At 57.4% G+C, this 18,897-nt stretch overlaps 3 protein-coding genes across 13 annotated transcripts in view; 1 reads left to right on the top strand and 2 right to left on the bottom strand.

The window, feature by feature from the left end:
• Nucleotides 1-1,196: 1,196 nt before the first annotated feature.
• Hirip3 (HIRA interacting protein 3) lies at nt 1,197-3,855 on the bottom strand. The gene is made up of 7 exons (XM_005405202.2): nt 3,769-3,855; nt 3,571-3,691; nt 3,365-3,479; nt 2,089-3,131; nt 1,835-2,003; nt 1,654-1,752; nt 1,197-1,578 (listed from the first exon to the last, which is right to left on the bottom strand). Exons 1-7 carry the CDS (start codon nt 3,831-3,833, stop codon nt 1,415-1,417), a joined length of 1,776 nt encoding a protein of 591 aa, XP_005405259.1. The 5' UTR covers nt 3,834-3,855; the 3' UTR covers nt 1,197-1,414.
• Nucleotides 3,856-4,520: 665 nt separating this feature from the next.
• Ino80e (INO80 complex subunit E) lies at nt 4,521-14,486 on the top strand. 5 transcript variants are annotated; one of them, XM_005405204.2, is made up of 7 exons: nt 4,521-4,620; nt 4,741-4,811; nt 4,936-4,988; nt 9,306-9,384; nt 9,463-9,574; nt 9,949-10,065; nt 13,924-14,486. In XM_005405204.2, the coding sequence occupies exons 1-7, from the start codon at nt 4,540-4,542 to the stop codon at nt 14,143-14,145; spliced, it is 735 nt and encodes a 244-aa protein (XP_005405261.1). In that variant the 5' UTR covers nt 4,521-4,539; the 3' UTR covers nt 14,146-14,486. The 5 variants fall into 5 exon arrangements, with proteins under 5 accessions (XP_005405261.1, XP_013360239.1, XP_013360242.1 ...); XM_013504785.1 differs by having other exon boundaries at nt 4,936-4,997; XM_013504788.1 differs by having other exon boundaries at nt 4,936-4,997; nt 9,946-10,065; nt 14,071-14,486.
• Nucleotides 14,487-14,595: 109 nt separating this feature from the next.
• Nucleotides 14,596-18,897, bottom strand: part of Doc2a (double C2-like domains, alpha) — a 5,747-nt gene continuing 1,445 nt past the window's right edge. Inside the window, exons 1-10 of one of the 7 annotated variants that reach the window (XM_005405208.2) lie at nt 18,868-18,891; nt 17,975-18,247; nt 17,585-17,664; nt 17,334-17,408; nt 17,110-17,219; nt 15,845-15,971; nt 15,704-15,763; nt 15,467-15,630; nt 15,090-15,358; nt 14,596-15,003 (exon numbers count right to left, since the gene is read on the bottom strand). In XM_005405208.2, coding sequence (XP_005405265.1) covers nt 14,858-15,003; nt 15,090-15,358; nt 15,467-15,630; nt 15,704-15,763; nt 15,845-15,971; nt 17,110-17,219; nt 17,334-17,408; nt 17,585-17,664; nt 17,975-18,239 — 1,296 coding nt within the window. In that variant the 5' untranslated portion in view covers nt 18,240-18,247; nt 18,868-18,891 and the 3' untranslated portion in view covers nt 14,596-14,857. The other 6 variants (XM_005405207.2, XM_005405205.2, XM_005405210.2 and 3 more) reach the window with 6 other exon arrangements.

Below are 18,897 nucleotides of genomic sequence, written 5' to 3'. Positions count from 1 at the left end.
TTTTTTTTAAATTGGGGTCAGGGCTGGGGCGGGAGAACAAGGGAAGGACCTTGGAAAGGGCTGCTCCTGGACCTGGGAGCAGTGATGGGAGCCCCTCTCAGCTGTGGGGCTGGCAGAGCCCCAGGGAAAGCTTTTAATAAACTGTTGGTTATTCTAACAGATTCCAGGACTCACCCTTTCTGTCTGAGGTGTGTATGAAGGAATTGTTCAGTGGCAGGTGATAATGTTACTTGTATTTATGTAATAGGCTGTGTAACTAACAACTTTAGTTTTTTTTGTTTTGTTTTTGAGACAGGGTCTCACTATGTAGTTCAGACTCGCCTTGAATTCACAGCAGTCCTCCTGCCTCAGCCTCCTGAGTGCTGGGATCACAGGTGTGCACCACCACACCTGGCAACTTCAGTGATTTTAATGAGTTCAGGCATGACTGGATCAAGACCTCAAAGGAGGTACTGAGCCTCTTGACCTCTTAATTCCTCTGTTTTCCATTACTTTGGAGGGGCCGGAGATATAGTTCAGTGGCACAAGCGCCTGCCTGGCAAGTGCAAGGTCTAGAGTTCAATTCCTGGTACCAAAAAATAAAAAAACCAAAAATCTATTGCTTTGGTTTCAGAGGTTCTCAGAAAGCCCACTTCACAGATCCCTGGCAGCTCTACACTTAGATCTTGCGGGTGCCTCAACAGCAAGTGTTCTGACACAGGCCTGTGGGCACAGATTAGGCAATCAAGTCTACCCACTCTTCAGCCTGGACTAGGCAGCTGTGAAAGGGAAGGAATACAGACTGTCCCCGATCAGTTTGTACTCACATTCTCGGGCCAGTTCAGATCTTCCCTCCATTTCCACATTAGTTACAGACCTAGTAAAAGTGAGGTAACAAGAGGGGCCTACTGGTCAGACTAGAGGAAAGATAGGAGTCGCACCCTTCTCTAGCCTGGCCTGGTTGGTGGCAGATGTTTCTGAGACAGGGTCTCCCTATGTAGTTCAGGCTGGCCTTGAGCTTACAGCAGTCCTCCTGCCTCAGCCTCTCCAGTGCTGGGTTTGCAGGCGTGCGCCACCACGCCTGGCTTGGTGGCAGACTTTGGATGGGGAACCCAAAAAATTAAGAGGAACTGGACCCCTGGATACCAGCAGCAGTGGCTACTCCTTAGCTTCTGGTCCCCACATCACAGGGGATAAGAGCAGAGGACTGCTTCTGATGAAGTGATTACAAACATTCCTTTATTGAGTCTCAAAAAATAAATCCTTATGAACACCAAAATGGAGAACGAGAAGCTGAGAAGTAGTGTCAGTGCAGCTTATGTCCCTGGGGGCTGCCGTCTTCTTGAAGAAAGCTTTTTGCTTTGAGCGTCAGAGCACAGGCTGCCAGGTGCACCTGGTACACAGGGAAAGGGTCCCTCCTGTGAGACGGGGGCACTCAGTTACTCTCGCCATCACTGCTGATGATGCCTCGCATGTGGGACCAGTCTGGGGGAGCCTGACGAGGCTGTTCCTCCTCGGAGTCCAGGGTCCGGCGGTACAGCTCCCCAAAGGGGGCTGCTTCTCCTGAGGGGTTCCAGGCAGTCCGTCTACGTGGCCGGCCTAGGAGGACAGGGACATATTAGCTGTCTGAAAAAGTCCAACCTCATCCACTCCCAGGCATTGAAATCCCCTCACCTGAACTGCTGATGATGTTGGCAACATCCAAAGAGGCCACCTCTGCTGCCTCCTCCCGCTGCTCCTTCAGGGCACGACATTTCTCCAAAGAAGGGTTACCTGGGACAGAAGCAGCATACGATCTCTACTCCCCTGGAGCCAAAGCCCTCCAGCAGCCCCCCCAGCACTCACACCACCTCACCCTTCATGCCCAGGGCTTCCAGCTCAGCCCGGAGTACACTCAGGCGCTCCTTGTGTGAGCGACAGGATCCCAGCAGCTTTTTGTAGTTCCGATGGGCACCACAGGCGCGAATGTAGCGCTTCAGCCTGGTCACAGCTGGGTGGTCCTCTCCATGGCGACCGGAACTAACCTGGCCAAGAAAGCAGTGGAAGGCTGAGCCTGCTGGGGTCTCCCTTTTCCCCAGTGATGGCCCCCCGCCCCATATGCACCCTCACCTTCCTGTCTTTGGGCTCTGGACTTCCATCCGAGGAGGAAGAGGAGCTTCGTGTTCTGCTCTTTTTGGAGCTCTTCTTGGAGGAGCGGTTCTTCCGCTCTCCCTTAGGGCTCCCCGCTGCCTCGCTGTCGCTTACCTCCCTTTCTGTATCACTCTCTTCACCACTGACACTGCCGGCTGCGGCCGACCTCGCAGTGCCTTGAGCAGGTGCGCGCACCATGCCGCTGTCCTCATCCTCGCTGCTTCTGCTCTGCCTTTTCCTGCGTTTACACTGGGTCCCGCCCTTGCTCTTGCTGTGCACGGGGGACTCTTCACCTCCCCCACTGTTAGCGCCACTGCCTGTGGCCTCTTTCTCTTTTTCTTCCCCACTGTCCCTCACATCTCTCAGCCGCCCTGCCCTGCTTTCTTGCTTACAGCTCTTCCCCTGCAAAGCTGACTTTGCCCCTCCCTTGCTTCTAGCTCTGGGTTTCTGATCCTCCTCCTCTTCCTCATCTTTGTCCCCCTCCTTGTTCTCTTTCTTCTGGAATAGGCACTCCTCCTCCTCCTCCTCCTCCTCCTGGTTCTCCTCATGGCTTTTAGCATCTCTCCTTCCCCCAGCCTTCTTTGCTCGCCTCTGGACAGGTTCTTCCCCGCTGTCCTCACTTTCTTCCCAGGCCTGCTGCTTTGTGGCCGAGGCCTTGCCTGGTGCCTGCTCCGCCTTGGTCCTAGGTTTCTTCAAGGTCCTGCCCTTGTATTCTTTTTCCTCCTCATCTTCTTCACTGTCCTTTTCCTCTAAGAGCTCACTTATTCTGACAGGGCCCTCCCCCGCCCCCAGTCCTTCCTGTTGTTGTTCCTCCTCCTCCTCCTCCTCACTGCTCTCCCCCAATCCCATTTTCGCAGGCTGCTTTGCAGGCTGGTCCCCTTGCTGTTCGTCACTGCTCTCAACTGCTTTTTTTGAAGCCTGCCTTGGACGCGGCTCCTTGGCTGGGCTGATTTCTGCTTCTGCCATCCCGTTATTTGCTGAGCATCCAAAGCTGTCCGGACTGGAGACTGCAGACCTGGACCCTGGAATACGGAGAGGGAGGAGTTGGGCCAGGTTCCTCCTGTCCTGTCTGCCCCCACTTGGGAGGCGCTGCGGGGCCCCTCGGGCCTGCTCCGACAGTGGAAGGGCGGCGGGGAACGCAGCGGGCACGCCCCGTGCTCCTGCTCCCTGACTCCCGCCTCGGCTCTCGCACGGGAGCAAACGCCTTTTGAACGAACCAGGGGTGCAGAACGCACAGACAGCAAGAGGCACTAACCTGATTCTGAAGTGAGGCGGAACCTTTTTCTTTCTTGGTCACTGCAGGGGGTGGGAGGCCTCTTCACCTGCTTGGTGAGGTCCAGCTTCTCTTGCCTGGCACCAGCTTCATCCACCTGTATGCACCAAGAGGACAGAAGGTATGTGCCGCCCATCACCTCCTGGGCAACACGCTCCATCTCCCGGGGTCCAGGTTTGTGCCCACACCTGCATCTTCAGCAGCTCCTCCTCCACCAGCCGCTTCAGCGCCTGCTTCTCCTCGGGTTCCAGATGGTTACGACCCGCGTGAGCCAAGAACTTCCGCCGCACGATGGAGTGCGTGAGCGTGCTACAGAGACACGTGTCAAGACTGCGTCTGCGTCCCACCCTGGCCCTTTCCAGCCCTAACTCCAATCCCCCGTGCACCTGAGGTCAGGGCGGCCTCGGAAGAAGCTGTGCGTGAACTCCCGCATCTCATTCTCCCGCGCCATTTTGCTCCACGCGGGATTGGCGGCTCCCGCCTTTTTTCCTCTCGGCCTCCGTCAGCCGTTTGAGAGCAGTCTGCGCACGCGCCGTGCCGCGGCACCCTGAGGCGCGGCGCCGTTGGCCCTCGGTTTGTGGATAGCTGGGGCGGAGAACTGTGGCAGACAAAAGGTGCTTTTCTTGGGCAGCTGGAGGACCCTGAATCTCCTACCCTTGGTTAGAACGAATCCTTTTTACAGTTTTCGTTAGAAACCTATTCGCCACCGATAACTCTGGGTGTAACGTAATCAGCTCGCGACGCCACCTTCCTCCGTTGTCACGGACACCAACCGGGCCGCTGTTATTTCGAAAGGCAGGAGAAAAAGGGCACCCCTGCCAGGAGACTAGAAATATTTGAGGGAGACCTTTTTATGACTCCCAAATCTCCAAGCTCATTTAGAATCCCTAACGGCGCCCGCCGGGTTCCGCCATCTTTATGACGTCATAAAGCCGCTGCCACGCCCGTGTAGCCAGTGGAAGCCGCCTTCCTCTCCGGGTGTTCCCCAAGGGGGCGGTTCCCGTGGTTACGCACCGCGCGCGCGGGGCCCGCCGGGAGTTGTAGTGCGCGCGGGCACAACCTTGCGGAGTCTCCGGAAGTGAAGGGCGTGAGAGCCCGGCAGAGCTGGCTCAGGGTAGCGGGACTCCCGGCGGTGGGACGCTGCTCCCGGGCTGGCCATGAACGGGCCGGCGGATGGCGAAGTGGACTACAAAAAGAAATACCGGAATCTGAAGCGGAAGCTCAAGTTTCTCATCTACGTGAGTTCTGGTGTGGAGGCCTGGCGGAGAGGGGACCTGCGGGTGCCCGTGTGAACAGGGGGCGGGGCGAGCTGTCCCCCTTTGGCGAGCCGCACTGCCCGCGTCCTTCCCTTAATGCAGGAGCACGAGTGCTTCCAGGAGGAGCTGAGAAAGGCTCAGAGGAAATTGCTGAAGGTGTCTCGGGACAAGAGGTGAGGAGGCACGTTTAGGGGACGAGGACGACCGACTCCTAGACCCGGTGGAGCCTCTAGGAGGACAAGGGGCCCAAGGGAACCTTGCTGGATGGAAGTAAACTCTCTTCACGTCTTCCCTCAGTTTCCTGCTCGACCGACTTCTGCAGTACGAGAACGTGGACGAAGACTCGTCTGGTGAGCAAGGTCATGCGCAGCTGGAGGGAGGGGATGGTTCTTGGCATTTGAGCAAGTCTTCCTTGGCCTCGCTCTTAGGCTGCAGACCTCGTGCAGCCTCCAGTGACCCTCGGGCCTGCTCGGTTCCCGCCCTCTACCGATTTCCCTTCAAGTATATATTGAAGGTCTGCTGTGATCCCAACACGGAGCCTGGCTCAGGAAGTAGAACAGTGGCCAAATGGACAAACCCTTGACCTCTTATAATTTATTTGTTTGTTTGTTTTTTGTCTTTCTGAGACAGGGTCTCGCCATGCAGTTCAGGCTGGCCTTGAGCTCACTTTGTAGCCCAGGCTGGTCTCGAACTCACAACGATCCACCTGCCTCAGCCTCCCGAGTGCTGGGATTACAGTGTGCGCCACCACGCCCGGCTATCTCTTATAATTTATATTCTGCTTGGGGTAAATAAGTAAACAAAGCAACAGACTAGAATATTAGATAGCTGTATGGGTGGAAGAGGGTAAAACAGGGTGATGTAGTGGTTGGAGCAGGGCAGGGCTTGACAAATACTTTTTGCAAAGGGCCAGATGAGAATTTAGGCTTTGTGGAATATACTGTCTTTGAAAAAACTGCTTAGCTTGTGTCAAAGCAGCCATAGCCAGTATGTAAATAAATGAACATGGCTATGTTTTTAAAAAATACTATGGATACTGAAATTTGAATTGTATATAGTTTTCCCATGAAATAGTATTTTTTTTTTTTCAGTACTGGGAGTAGAACTCAGGGCCTTTGCACTGAGCTACATTTGCAGCTGCCCCACTTCCCCACCCCCACCCGTTTGAGACAGAGTCTTTCTAAATTGCCCAGGTTGGGCTTGAACTTGCTATCCTCCTGCCTTAGCCTCCCAGAGTACTGGAGTCACAGTTGTACAACATCATGCCCAGCAGCTTTTACCTTTTTTTTTTAGACAAGGTCTTGCTCGTAGTTCAAGAACTCACTATGTAGCCCAGCCTGGCCTTAAACTCATGGTGATCCTCCTGCCTCGGCCTCCCAGGTACTGAGATCACAGGCATGTGCTACCATGGCATTTTTCTGGCATTTACATTTTTACAGATGAGAAGAAATTGGGCATAACTTGTAATTCCAGCACTCTTTGGAGGCTGAGACAGGAGGATCCAGAGTTCGAACCCAGCCTGGACAATTTCACAACTTAAGAACACTTAGTCTTAAAAAAAAAAAGTTTAAAACGGGCTGGAATGTAGTTCAGTGTGAAGGCCCTGGATTCAACTCCTAGTACTGCACAAATAAATAAATATTTTTTCAATGTCCAAGCCGTTTGTAGCATGCAGGCCACACAGAAGCAGGCTGCAGGTAACATCTGACTAGAAAGCTCATAGGAAAGGCCTTTTGGGGAAGTATATGAGCGGGGAGCTGGACAAGAAGCCAATCTTGTGAAGGCCGCGTAGAACTTTCTTGGCAGAATAATGAATACAGGCTCCCCGAGGTAAGAATGAGCCAGGGTGGTTAGAGTTAATAAAGAGATTAGCATATAAAATGTTGTTTTTCAGACTGTTTGTTATTGATTACAATTAAATAGATCTTTTTATATCATAACCAAATCCCTACATTCATACGTATAATTTTTTTATGAAACATTTTTAAGATTTTTGAATGCAATTTATTCTGATATGTTACGTTATGTTATATTATTTCTAAGGCAGAATCTCACCGTATAGTGCAGGCTGGCTGCACTTTGTTTACTTACTTCCCCTTCTTTCGTGCTGTATACCCCAGGCTGGCCTCCAATTCACAGCGATCCTCCTGCCTCAGCCTCTGGAATGCTAAAATTACAGGCATGCAGCATTATTTTTTAGACTGTTTCCCCCTGCTTTCTCTTTTTCTTTCTTTCTGTCGCTCTCTCTTTTTCTCTTTCTTTTTTCTTGCTGTGTGGTTCAGGCTGGCCTTGAAGTCACTATGTAGCCCAGGCTGGCCTCACATTCATAGCAATCCTCCTGCCTCACCCTCCCAAGTGCTGCAGTTAACAGGTGTGCACCATCATCCTCACCTTTTTTACTGGGATTTGAATCCAAGGTCTTCACACTGGATCTGGGGCTACATCCCACCCCTTTAAATTTTTTATTTGGAAACAAAGTCTTACTAAATTGCCTAGGCTGGATTCCACCTGGCAGTCATCTCTTTTTGTTTGTTTGTTTGCTTTTGTTTTTTTGGTACCAGGAATCAAACTCAGGACCTTGTGCTTACCAGGCAGGTGCTTGTGCCACTGAGCTATATGCCTGGCCCCTTGCAGTCATCTTGTCACAGCCCACTAGAATGCTGGGAGCCCAGGTGTACCCCACCACACCAGCTTTTCCTCTCCTTTAATGCCAGTTGCAAACTGGCAAAATTGATTTCATGATCACTAATGGATTGAAATCCACAGTTTGGAAAAGCCCTGTGGTGGACATTTATGGGCTCCTCCCAAGTGGGGCCCTTGTAAGATCATCACGTGAGCTGTGCCTTTGAATATTGGTCTAGGGGAGGGATCAGCAAATAGCAGCGAGGAGCTGCTTGTTTCTGTAAGTAATGTTTTGTTGGGCCATACAATCCATTATTCACTTACTATTACAGGAGTTAGGCTCAAGGGCTGGCAGGGGTTACTATTACAAGGGTAGAGAAGTAGGGGCTCCTCACATAGGCCGTGGCAGAAAGTGGCTTCATTCTAGCCACCTTCTTCTGCTTCTCCCTTCCCTAAGTTCTTCTAGTTAACTTCCTGTTTGAGGGGAACTTCGGGACAGGCGCCATGAGGGAACCCAGCGCATTCACGGTCAGACAGTTAACTCTGAGGAGCATGAGCCAGAGATTTAAGCTTTCACCCAGGTCCTCAGGTGCTTCTCAGCGCAGTGTGAGGAGAGCTGTGAACGTGAGAGTAGAAGCAGAAGCAGCGTTTAACAGGGCAGGAGGGATTCTGGAAGCCTCAGAGGAGTGGCATTCACTTCGCCTTTTAAAGGATTTTTCTGAGCAGAGAAATTGGGAACCACATGTCTTGTGTAGCAGTTGTTAAGTGATTTATAGGCTTTCTAGGCAGAAGCACTAGGACATTTCTTTTTGAGGAAAGAGATTGGCATGATGTAAGGAGTACAGTTTAGGGGGCAGGAGGTGTAGCTCTGGTAGAGCACATGTTTACCCCGTGCGAGACCCTGCGTTCGGTCCTTCAAAAGGACACACCAGAAAAGAGTTGGGTTGGCAACCAGAAAGGTAGGTTGAACCTAGAGTAAAAAGCACCACTGCTGGGCTTAGAAAAGATTCATGTCTATAATTCCAGCTATTTAAGAAGCTGAGACATGAGGAACACAAATTTGAGAACAGTGTGGACAATTTAGACTCTTACCTGAAAAATAAAAAGGAGACAGAGGGGATCTGGGGATGTGGCTCAGTGGGAGAGCTCTTGTGTGCACAAGGCCCTGGGTTTGATGCCCAGCACCACAAAAGGGGTGGGGGGACCAAGGATGTAGCGGAGTGGAAGGCCATATGTTCCGATTCTAGAACTGCTCATGCCTTCGGGCGGTGGAAGATGTCATCAGGAAAGATGTGATTAGGTTTCTATTTTAGCTCATCGTGGAGTTGGGCTGGACAGTAGGTGGCAGACGGGAGTCTGCTGAGCTGGTGATTTGTACAGGGTAGTGGCCTGATCTTGTGGCAGATAGGGTGGCAGCAGTGGATGAAGGTAAGAAAAGCCAGATGTGGTGGCGCACGCCTGTAATCCCAGCACTTGGGAGGCTGAGGCAGGAGGATCAAGGGTGAGTTTGATACCAGCCTGGGCTACATAGCAAGACTGTGTCTCAAAAGAAAAGAAAAAAATTATTACCTGTTTGTCATACACAATGAAAGGAGAGATTGAGGGGTAGATTAATAGGACCCTGAATAGAGGAAGTGGAGAAGAGGGAGCATTTGAAGGCAGCTTAGAGGCAAACAAGACAAGAGCGGCATAAAATGGTCAAGGAACGACAAACCCACGTTCAAGCCCCAGTCCCAGAACTTGCTCTCTGCGCGTCTGACCTCAGTTGGAAAGTGGTAGTGATACCTTTCCTCCTTCCTCGGAGGGCTGTGAGGACCAGAAGAGATGGCGAGTGTGCAGGAGGCCGGCACGCACAGTATGTGCTTGACAGACCTGCTAGGGAGGCGCCAGAGCAGGAAGCGGGCTGGGGAGGCTGTGGGTCTCCCCAGTAGCCCGTGTGCGCTGTGCCAGCTGGGGAGTCAGCTTCTCGGAGCCCTGAGCGCTGAGGTTACGGCCTCTGAGGTAGACTGGGCCTCCCGGCCCCCTGATGAGCCCTCCCCTCACAGACTCGGATGCGACAGCGTCTTCAGATAACAGTGAGACAGAGGGGACACCCAAGTTGTCTGACACACCGGCCCCTAAGAGGTAAGAAGCAGCCAGCCTTTCCTGGGGCCGGGTGCTGGGCTTCCAGCTGCCTCTGACCCCGCCCTGGCCTTCCTGCAGGAAGAGGAGCCCTCCCCTGGGCGGCACCCCGTCCCCCTCCAGCCTCTCCCTGCCGCCGTCCTCTGGGTTTCCCCTCCAGGCTTCTGGGACGCCCTCTCCTTACCTGAGCTCGGTGAGTTGGGGTCCAGGGTGGAAAGCAGTGGGCTGACGTGCCTGGGAATGAGGTGGGCACCAGGAGGGCAGAGGGGCTGGGTCTCTGCGCGAGGCCAGCCCGGCTCAAGGGACATCCATTCTTTCGTGGCCAGCAAGTGTCCCTTGGAGGGTGAGAGTCCGGGCTGCCCGCTTCTCTGTGCTGTAGTAGGGGGCAGACGTGACTTAGGAGAGCAGTGCTGCTGCTGTCCCTTCCCCTTCTGTCCCAGGAGCCCTGGCAGCCACACTCATCACCATCTCTTTTGTTTTTCCATTCTTCTTCCTGTTTGCATTTCTTCCCTTCACCCCACCCTGCCCCACTCCATTTCCCATCTTCATCCCCCACTCCACCAGCAGCTGGCTTCCCCCCCTTACCCCCCATTCCCTTCTGACTACCTGGCCCTGCAGCTGCCTGAGCCCAGCCCCCTGAGGCCCAAGCGGGAGAAACGGCCCCGCCTGCCCCGGAAACTCAAGGTACCCTCACTGGGGAAGATAGGGAGGGGCCTTGCGGCAGGACAGCCATCTGAGGGAGGCTCAGGATGGGCTGGGGGCCGACTGAGGACTCGGAAAGGTTGACCTGGGACTGTCAAGGCCCCAGTCGAGGGCCGGCCGCCGAGGCACAGATCAGAGAAGTCCTGGCTCACGGTCCCATTGTGGTGACATCTGATCACAGCCGTCCTTGGGGCGCTGCGTAAGGGTGCCTGGGGTCCTGCCCTGGCGTGGCAGCGCTCCTGCTGGTCGTGAGCGCCCTGTGAGGCCAGACAGCCCTATGGGAAGTAGAGTGGTGGGATCCGGAACCTGGTCAGGGCTACCCAGTGAGAAACCACAGCGCTGTGAGGGGGTCTCTGCGCCCCTCTGAAGCTCCTCGATTGTGGTGTGAAAGTAGTGGTCAGACAGATGGAGCCAGCGAGTGTTCCCAGAACCCCTGCTACATACCGGGCCCTGTCTCAGGTGTTGGCCTTATCCAGAGCAGGCACAGCCTCATTTTTTTGCAAGCTGGGCAGAAGAAGACAAGGTAAATAGGTCCCGGGGTAGGAAAACAGGGAAGGAAGGGCGGGGAGCCGGGAGCTGGGTGGGGCTGCGGAAGTACAGTGGGGTTAGAGGCCACTTGATTAGAGACTGCAGGAAACGAGAGCAGGGCACACAGCGCTCTGGGAAGGGGTTTCAGTGAGGGACATCGGGGGCAGAGCCCCTGGGGAGCATGCGTGCTTGGCTTGTGCAGGTCTGGCAGGAGGAATGAGACATGGTCAGCAGGTCAGACGCGTAGGCAGCTGGGGGACAGTTGTCAGGGCCCTTGCGGTGCTGGGAAGACTTTGGTCCTGTGAAGTGGGAGCCCCTGGAGGAAGGGTAGCAGATCTGGTCGGCTGACATTCTAGTCACGCTGCTACCACCACCGCTGTAAGGGCCTTAGCCTGGGTGCAGGGGCTGGGAGTCAGACGGCAGTGAGGCTGTGACCGAAGAAACCGGCAGCTATGGAGAGGGTGCGCAGTGTACCAGGGGTCCATTCTGAAGAAGGGGCCAGAGGTGGTATTGCTGTGAGAGGGAGAGGGGGAGAGATATGTCCAAGAGGCCCCCAGTCCTCCCAGGGAGGGCAGAGTGGACCTTTTCCGAGGCAGAAAAAGTGGAGTGGTGTGGCGTTGACATGGTGGGAGGCCACCTGTAAGGGCCAGCCAAGCAGCCTCACGGAAGCCCAGGGTTCGCATGCGGGAGACGGGGTCTGTGCGGATGTGTACTTGGAAGTCCTCGGCAGGATGGAGGAGGAGACAGGACAGAGCACAGAGCCCCAGGCGCGTACAGAGATGCAGAGAAAATCACAGTGCCCATCCCTGCCGTTAAAGCTGAGTAGGGACCAGGCTGGTCAGCTCTCAGGGCCCCGGAGCCAGAAACAAGTGGGGTGCTGCATTTGTAGGGGTAAGAGCGTGGGTTCTGAGACCTGGGTGTGTATAGCGCAGTGGTGGAGGGCTTCTGACCACGCACAGGGCCTGGGTTCAGTCCTAGCCGCACGCACACACACACACACAAAGTACTGGCCCCTACAGGAGGGTTTTGCTCCTGGCCTAGAGAGCCAGGAATAGGAAGACAAGGGTCAGGGCAGTCCAGCTTTGGGTTGGTGCTGGGCCCTGCAGTGGAGCAGTGTCAGGGAGCTGAACCCGCGGGAGACAGTGTTGGCTGGTAGAGGGCGTAGAGCAGGGGACAGATCAGGAAGGACTCAGATGACACTGGAGCCCAGGGTGAGGTCTGGGTATTCCGGGTTGAGGCCAAAGTAGGAAGAGAGACGGACATGGTGGATGGTGTCTGGGCTGCAGCAGGAGTGACATGAGAGAACAAAGCTGGGGAGAAGAAATGGAGGGATGGAATGATAGAAGACTGTGTGCACACCCAGGTCAAGAGGTGTCCCCTGGAGGGAGTGGGAGTGAGAAAAGGATGGAGGTGGCAGAGGTAAGCAGGGGGCACGCTGAAGGCTGATGCAGGTCAGTCAGCAAGAGCCTGCGCCGATGCAGTGGTGCACATCTGTAGGCCCAACCACTAAGAAGGCTGAGGCAGGAGGATCACCTGAGCCTAGTTCAAGACCAACCTGGGCAACATAGCAAGACCCCCTTTCAAAAATAAATAAAACCAGCTAGGGCTTTAGTTAGCCTTAGCTGGGCTTCAATCCCAGCTCTTCCATATACTCTTGGGTCTTAGGCATGTCACTTACCTGTGAGCCCTGCTTTTTTACTCAGTCACATGAAGCTACACGGAATTAAGGGACAGAGAATGCTTAGCCCAACATCCGGGCCCTGGCAAGCCACAGAACCATGTTAGCTGCCCTTGGTCACACTGAAGAAGCCCAGGGCAGGACATGGGGGACAGGGTGGGGATCCCGAAGTGGTAACTGGAGGCCATAGTGCACATGGAGCTGTCCCTTCCAGGCACCCATGTGTGGTCGTATGTGAGTACACGCAGGTGCCTGGCACGAGGCTGCTCTTCAGGGCAAGGGGTCCTGGCTGACCTCTGTCCTGGCAGGCTCTTGTCCTCTGCCACCTGACCCACTCTGACCCACCACATCAGCCAGGCAGAGGGACCAGGGGCCTCCTGGAGGAGCAGAGAGCAGGCCGGGCGTGGCGCACACCTGTAATCCCAGCACTCAGGAGGCTGAGGCAAGAGGATTGTTGCGAGTTGGAGACCAGCTGGGCTACAAAGTGAGCTCAAGGCCAGCCTGAACTGCATAACAAGGCCCTGTCTCAAAAAGACAAAAAAGTAAAAAGAGAGCAGGCCCGGGGCCGCCGGATGCATTAAAGCAGTCAGGAGCCACTCTGAAGACCAGCTGAGTGCTTCCTCCCCCCACCGCGGCCTGGGGCCTGGTTAGGTCCTGCCCACTGGGGACCTGGCATGCCTGTTCTGGGCCTGTTCCTTACAACTTGCCGGTTCAGGCCCTTCCTCCCTCCCACAGTGGTCCTAAAGATTGGACCACCCGGGGAGTGCTCAGTTTGTGCCCACAAAGTCTAGGGTATCACGGATACCGAGAGAGCTTTCTGCAGGGAGGATTTGCGGGGACCTGGCAGGGGAGGACTGGAGGCTTGGACAGAATAGAGGCCAGTTCCCAACTTTGGAGGAGAAACCAGGCTTTTGCTGAGCAGAGGACCCCCCAGGTGGTGGGGCTAGCCCGCCATTAGGCACTGTACTGCCTGCCCAGGGCCGTCAGGCAGAAGAGTGACTTGCTTGGGTCAGTGTTCTAGAGCGATCACTGGCTGCAGTGAGGAGGAGCTGGCCCTGGGCTAGGCTGGAGGCAAGGAGCCCAGTTCGGAGGCCGGTACCCTAGCACAGTGAGCTGAGAGGAGTCCTGACAGACTAGTGGCCATGGGGATCCCAAGGAGGGGCCTTTCCAAGAGGCAATAAAGCTTCTGGGGGGCAAAAAAGCCAGCCAGACTGGCTCAGGCAGCTTGTGACGTCACAGGCTGTGAGCTCCGCAGGGGGGAGCGAGTCAGGGGTGCGGGAGGGGCCTGCCTGCAGAGGCGAGAGGTGGGCGCTGCGTACTAGCCCGGCTCTGGCTGGAGCTGCTGCCACTGGGTGACCAGTTGCCTGCTGCAGGAGGCAGAGCCCAGCCTTTCCGTCCCTGCTTCCTGTCACACCCTACCCCACCCATCGTCACGCCTCCATCGCGGCCCCTCAGCCCAGGCACTGATGGTTGGGGACAAGGGACTGAGGGGCAGGCCCTGGACCCCACCACTAGCTGGCTGGCTGTGCCCACGCCCTTCTTCACCCTGGAACTGCCTCGAGGGGCAGTGCCCAGCCTCCTGGAGGGCCCAGTGCCTCTGACAAGCCCTCCCTGTGTTTCTTCCCCTGCTGCAGATGGCGGTGGGACCCCCGGACTGCCCTGTGGGCGGGCCACTGACCTTCCCTGCCAGGGGTCCTGGGGCTGGGGTCGGGACAGCCCTGACCCCGCTGCCCCCTCCCAAGATGCCCCCCCACACGATCCTGAGCACGGTCCCTCGGCAGATGTTCAGCGACGCAGGCAGCGGGGATGACGCCCTGGACGGGGACGATGACCTGGTGATCGACATCCCAGAGTGACGCCCGCCACCGCCGGCGCGGCCCGCCCCGCACCCCCTCCCCGTGCGAGCGTGCGAGCCACGCGTCCTCAGAGATGTTTATTGATGCCCAGTTGCCATGCTTCGGCCACTGACACAATCAGAAAAGGCGTAAACATGCACAAGTGTCCCCCGGGAAGGTGGCAGGGGCCCTGCTCTCACAGCCCGGCCCCGTCCAGGGGACAGTTACTTAAATGCGTGGCCAGGAGCGTCTGCCGCCTCTGGGGCGACAGACACCCTGTGGTGGCCACCCCTTTAAAAGGGCAGCTGTACAGGGCTTGGACTTCTTAAGTGAAATCCTGTATTAAAGGAGTGGCTCTTTTTCTTGTCTGTCTGGTGGAAATACTGTCTTCCAAACCTCCCCTAATCCGACTCCTCCTTGTGGGCGAGGGGCCGGGCAGCTTGGAGAGGTGCAGAGAGAGGGCCGCGGAGGGGTGGGGTGCCCCCCTGGGTGTGCGGAGGGCGGTTTGCATATTTGCAGGTAACAGCGCGTCAGGCGAGAGGAATTTGCATATGTGAATAAAGATCTCCAGTCCCTCACAAGAAGACAGACCCACGGTTACAGAGACTCTCACAAGAATAAGACAGGTAGTGCGGGGCAGGAGCACCCCACCCCGTGTAAACGTGCAACACACTCGTGCGAAGGTTGGGTACTGGACCCGGCCCGGGAGCCTGCGTGGACAGCTGCTGGTCACTCAGGCCAAGGGCAGCGCCCCGGCCGCAGGGGGCAGCTCGCTGGTCAGGGTGTGCCAGCGCTCCAGGGCCGCGTCGGGCTGCTGTAGGCAGTCGCTCCAGTGCTTGCGTGCTTCTCCTCGGGCGCCTGGCCCCAGGGACACGCCACCTGGTGGGCAGCCGGCGGTGACAGTGGTCAGGCCCAGCTGCGTACTGTCAGCCCTCGGCACCACCCCGCCGGGCCGCTCTCCTCACCTATGAAGTCATTGGACTTGCCGATGTCATAGTCCCAGACGGTGACTTCCAGAGTCTTGGTGGCCAGTGTGGACAGCTCCATCTCATAGAAAAATTCCTGAGGGCAGGAGGAGCCGGGCCCAACGTCAGGCCCTTTCCCCCTCCATTCCTGTCCCCACTCACAATTTCTGGTCCCTGCCGTATTTACCTCATTAAATTCCGGGTTTAGCGTCTTCTTCTTCACACATGTTTTGTGCTTGGATTTCTTGTCCACATCTGGTCTCAGGTACCTGGGCAGAGAGCCGTGCAGTTAAGGGCAGCCAGGCCTACGGGAAAGCTCACACAGGTGGGTTCAGGATCCCTTGGGGAGGAGAGCGGGCCTCGCGGTGACATCTTACGTCTTCACATAAGGATCAGAATAGCCGTTGACGTCCATAGCAGCCAGGTGGGCGCAGCGAATGATGCCCACCAGCAGCCCCCGGCGCCGAGAGCTGTAGCTGAGGCTCAGCAGGATGCGCCCACGCTCTTCCAGGAGCCCGGGCCCCTGCTCGGCCTGTTCCAGCTGTGGGGACACACGCTGGTCAGCCCGTGTCCGCCACTGCCTCCCAGCGGGCCGTGGTCCTGTGCTGCCTCACCTCTTTCAGGTAACAGGAGATGCCCCGCAGCGCTGCAGACATGGAGGAGGGTGACGCCAGCTGAGGGACAGAGACAAAGTTCTAGCAGCCTGACCTCCCCAGCCCCCCGCCCCCGGGCATCCCTGCGGCTCCCACGCGGACCGGGACCTGGCGCTCGAGGCAGATGTTAAAATGCTTCTTCTGCGAAGGCTTGAGGCGGCGGAGGGGCACTCGGATCTCCCCGATAAACTCGTTGTGGCTCAGCTTGTCCTCGTCGCAGACGGAGATCCTGGCGGGGAACTGCAGGGTCAGGGGCCCTGGGCACCTCACCACCCCAGTGTGGGAGGAAGGTCCTCAGACCAGTTCCAGCTCTCCCCTGATGCACCACCTCGCCTAAAGTGGGTGGCAGTTTGAGCCTTCACCCTGCTTGGCCGCAGGCAGCCTTCGAGAATCCTGGAGACTGCCCCTCTGGGTCCCCAGGCACAGGCTGTAAGAGCTAGAGGGGCCTCCTCGGAAGTGTGGGCCCCGCTGGCCCAGGGGCACAGTCCAGCAATTAAAGGCCTGCCTTGACTTCACCTGTCCCTGCAGCCCTGGGCCTGGGCTGCCCTGGCCAGCCACTGTGTTGGGCAGCTGTGGCATGTCAGGGGTCAGAACCCCAGCCCTGTCACTCCTAGCGACTGTGTGACCTTGAGCAAGTCACTTAACCTCCCTCCGGTTCTCGCCTGCAGTATGCACGCCCTGAAGCCATCACAAGGGTCAAGTGAAATAAAGAAACAGGAAAATACTAGTAAAGGCGCCCTTACGGCCTTTAAGCCTCAGCTCTCACATCTGGAGCACGGGCCCAGCCTTTCTGGTTTCTGCCTCTGTCCCTCCTCCCCCATACCAGGGTGCTCACTGCAGTAGCCCTGACCACAGCCCTTCCCGGGGGCAACCCTCCTGCCCTTCCTATTGCTGAGAACGGAAGTCTCCCGAGCTAGGGTCTCGTGCCCCCACCACCCTGAGGGATGCTGGCAAGTTCCCTGGACCTGAAAAGTTTGCTCGGATTTTAGGGGCTCCGAGGATAGGACAGACGGACTTAAGATATACAGGGCTGTCTGTCATCAGGACCTCTGCAAAGAGGCCTTCCTGGAGGAGGTGGGAGTGGCGAGTAGGATCTGGGCCGGCAGACAGGAAGCCCAGAGTGCTTTCCAGGTGCAGGGGACACGGGAGAGGCCGGGTACTGTGGAACTGGTGGCGAGCAAGAGCAGTCCTCTGCCGGAGAAGCAGGAGGCAGGCAGCAATGCCAGGGAAGCATTTTGGGTTCGGGGAGCCACTGAATGCACCCGAGTCTCATCAGCAGGGTTGGGGCTTAACGGGACTCAGATCAGCCAACCGAAGAAGGTCACAGCGACAGCTGTCCTGGAGGAGGCGCTGGGCTGCACCCTCACCTGAGCACCTTGTGAGTGATGTCATCATCCGTGATCCCGCTGTATGTCAGGTCCTCGTTCCACACAGGATTCAGGGTGTTCCTCTGAGTCTTCGTTTTTAGCTTGTTGGCCTGGGGGTGGGGACAGAGCTTCTGATACATATCCCCCAGACGCTGGGATAGAAACTGGGAGAATCAGAGGGACCCACATGGCCAGGCAGCGGCAGGGAGAGAGGAGGCCATTACCTTGCAGGCCCCAGGCAGCAGGTGCAGCTTGACATAGGGGTCCGCGAGGCCATTGAAGTCCATGGGCTTGAGGCCCTGGGGGAGAGACCAGGAAGAGGGCTGTGGGCTCCAGCCCTCTCCCTCCCTCCCTCTGCAGAGCTGGGGCCGGGAGGTGTGGTGCAGGCAGGAGGAAGAGGGTGGCGCACGGTCTGCCCGGGGAGGGAAGGAAGGAGGGAGCCCTGCCGGCTGTATGGGAGACAGGGAGTGCCCACCTTGGCCCTGAGGATGCTACAGTGCAGAGTGCAAGAAGCCCGGTCATAGAGAAGGTCGAACTCCAGCATGCCCAGGGCAGCTGTAGAAGAGGGGAAAGGTGACAGGAGTGTGTGACAAGCCAGTGGCCAGGCCCGGGATGCACCATCCACGTCCCTGTCAGCCTGCAGCGTGTGTGTGAGAGCTGAGCATGTGCGTGTGCGCGTCTGGGTCCGTCTCGGCCGCGACTGGGGCTGTGTGGGTGGTGGAGTGTCTCAGCAGAAATATTGAATATTGAGCCTCGCTCAAGCTGTAATCTCCACCCGGACTGCAGCTGCGGCGGCAGTCTCTCCGTCCCTCCTCCCCCTCATGCACACCCAGCAGGGTCACAGCCTGAGCGCCCCCAAACTCACTGGTGTCATCCGAGTCGTAGCTGTCCACCTCAGCTCCATCCTCGGGTGTGGTGGGCCCAAGGAGAGCTGCAGGGGGGGCCAGAGCCAGGGGGGCCAGATGGGCAGGGGCCTCCCCGCATCCCCTGCCGCCCCCTTCGGGTCCTGGTCCCCGGCGAGGGAAGTAATCAGAGATCTGCCGGATGGGCCGGATGGGCCCGGGGCACACGTTGATGGCCATGTGCTCCTGGATGTTGATGGTCATGCGGTCGCCCCTGCGGCCCCTCATGCAGCACCCTGGCTGGGGGAGGGGATGTGAGAGCCGGAGCCGCTGACTCTCTGGACTGGCAGTGGGCTGGCTGGGAGCCCTCCCTGGCCTCCATTCCTAGGCGCCAAGGGAGAGGGTGGCCCGGGCCAGCTGGTGGGCGGACAGGTCACAGCCCTCCAGACCAGAGCCCGGCTCCACGGGCGCAGGGTGGCCGGACCACTCCCAGCAGCCAGGTCGCAGCGCCCCCGGCCATGCCCCCCGGTCTGGACATGGTCCCCTTGCCATCCGCCCGGCTCTCCTCGCCCCCTGGCTCCCCTGGTCCCCAGCCCTCCGCACCCCCTGCGGCCGCACAGGTCCCGGCTCTGTTGCTCCGAGGCTGGCTTCCTCCGCACCAGGTGCTGCGCTGGTCAGGGTGTCATCCATCCTGGGGCTTCCACTTTGCGCTGAACGCTCAGCCCCAGAATGCGCAGCCTGTCTGCTCCCCTGTGCCCCACCCCGGCGGCAGAAAGTGGGGACCCCTGCCTCAGATGTCTGCTCCTGAGCGCGGCTCCCCAGGGAGCCAGAAAGGCAGCCGCAGGGGAGCCGAACACCCCCAGCACCCGGGCTACCGCGGCCCGCGTCCCCGCGCCCCCGGCGCCAGCCCCCGCACCTGTGTCTGTGCCTCCAACAGGTGCCCGGC

The sequence above is a fragment of the Chinchilla lanigera genome, unplaced genomic scaffold, assembly GCF_000276665.1.
Source record: "Chinchilla lanigera isolate Chin_1 unplaced genomic scaffold, ChiLan1.0 scaffold00092, whole genome shotgun sequence".
Lineage (NCBI taxonomy): Eukaryota > Metazoa > Chordata > Mammalia > Rodentia > Chinchillidae > Chinchilla > Chinchilla lanigera.
The sequence above is the reverse complement of the archived record's forward strand: the minus strand, read 5'-3'. Positions and strand labels throughout refer to the sequence as shown.

Excerpts from the sequence above, each read along its gene's own strand:
- Hirip3 (XM_005405202.2), bottom strand. The coding sequence starts at position 3,833 with ATGGCGCGGGAGAATGAGATGCGGGAGTTCACGCACAGCTTCTTCCGA. Across the intron at positions 2,004-2,088 it reads CAGAGCCCAAAGACAGGAAG|GTTAGTTCCGGTCGCCATGG; the intron begins GTGAGGGTGCAT and ends TTTCTTGGCCAG. Across the intron at positions 1,753-1,834 it reads GGAAGCCCTGGGCATGAAGG|GTAACCCTTCTTTGGAGAAA; the intron begins GTGAGGTGGTGT and ends CTTCTGTCCCAG.
- Ino80e (XM_013504785.1), top strand. The coding sequence starts at position 4,540 with ATGAACGGGCCGGCGGATGGCGAAGTGGACTACAAAAAGAAATACCGG. Across the intron at positions 4,812-4,935 it reads AAGGTGTCTCGGGACAAGAG|TTTCCTGCTCGACCGACTTC; the intron begins GTGAGGAGGCAC and ends GTCTTCCCTCAG. Across the intron at positions 9,385-9,462 it reads GACACACCGGCCCCTAAGAG|GAAGAGGAGCCCTCCCCTGG; the intron begins GTAAGAAGCAGC and ends GCCTTCCTGCAG.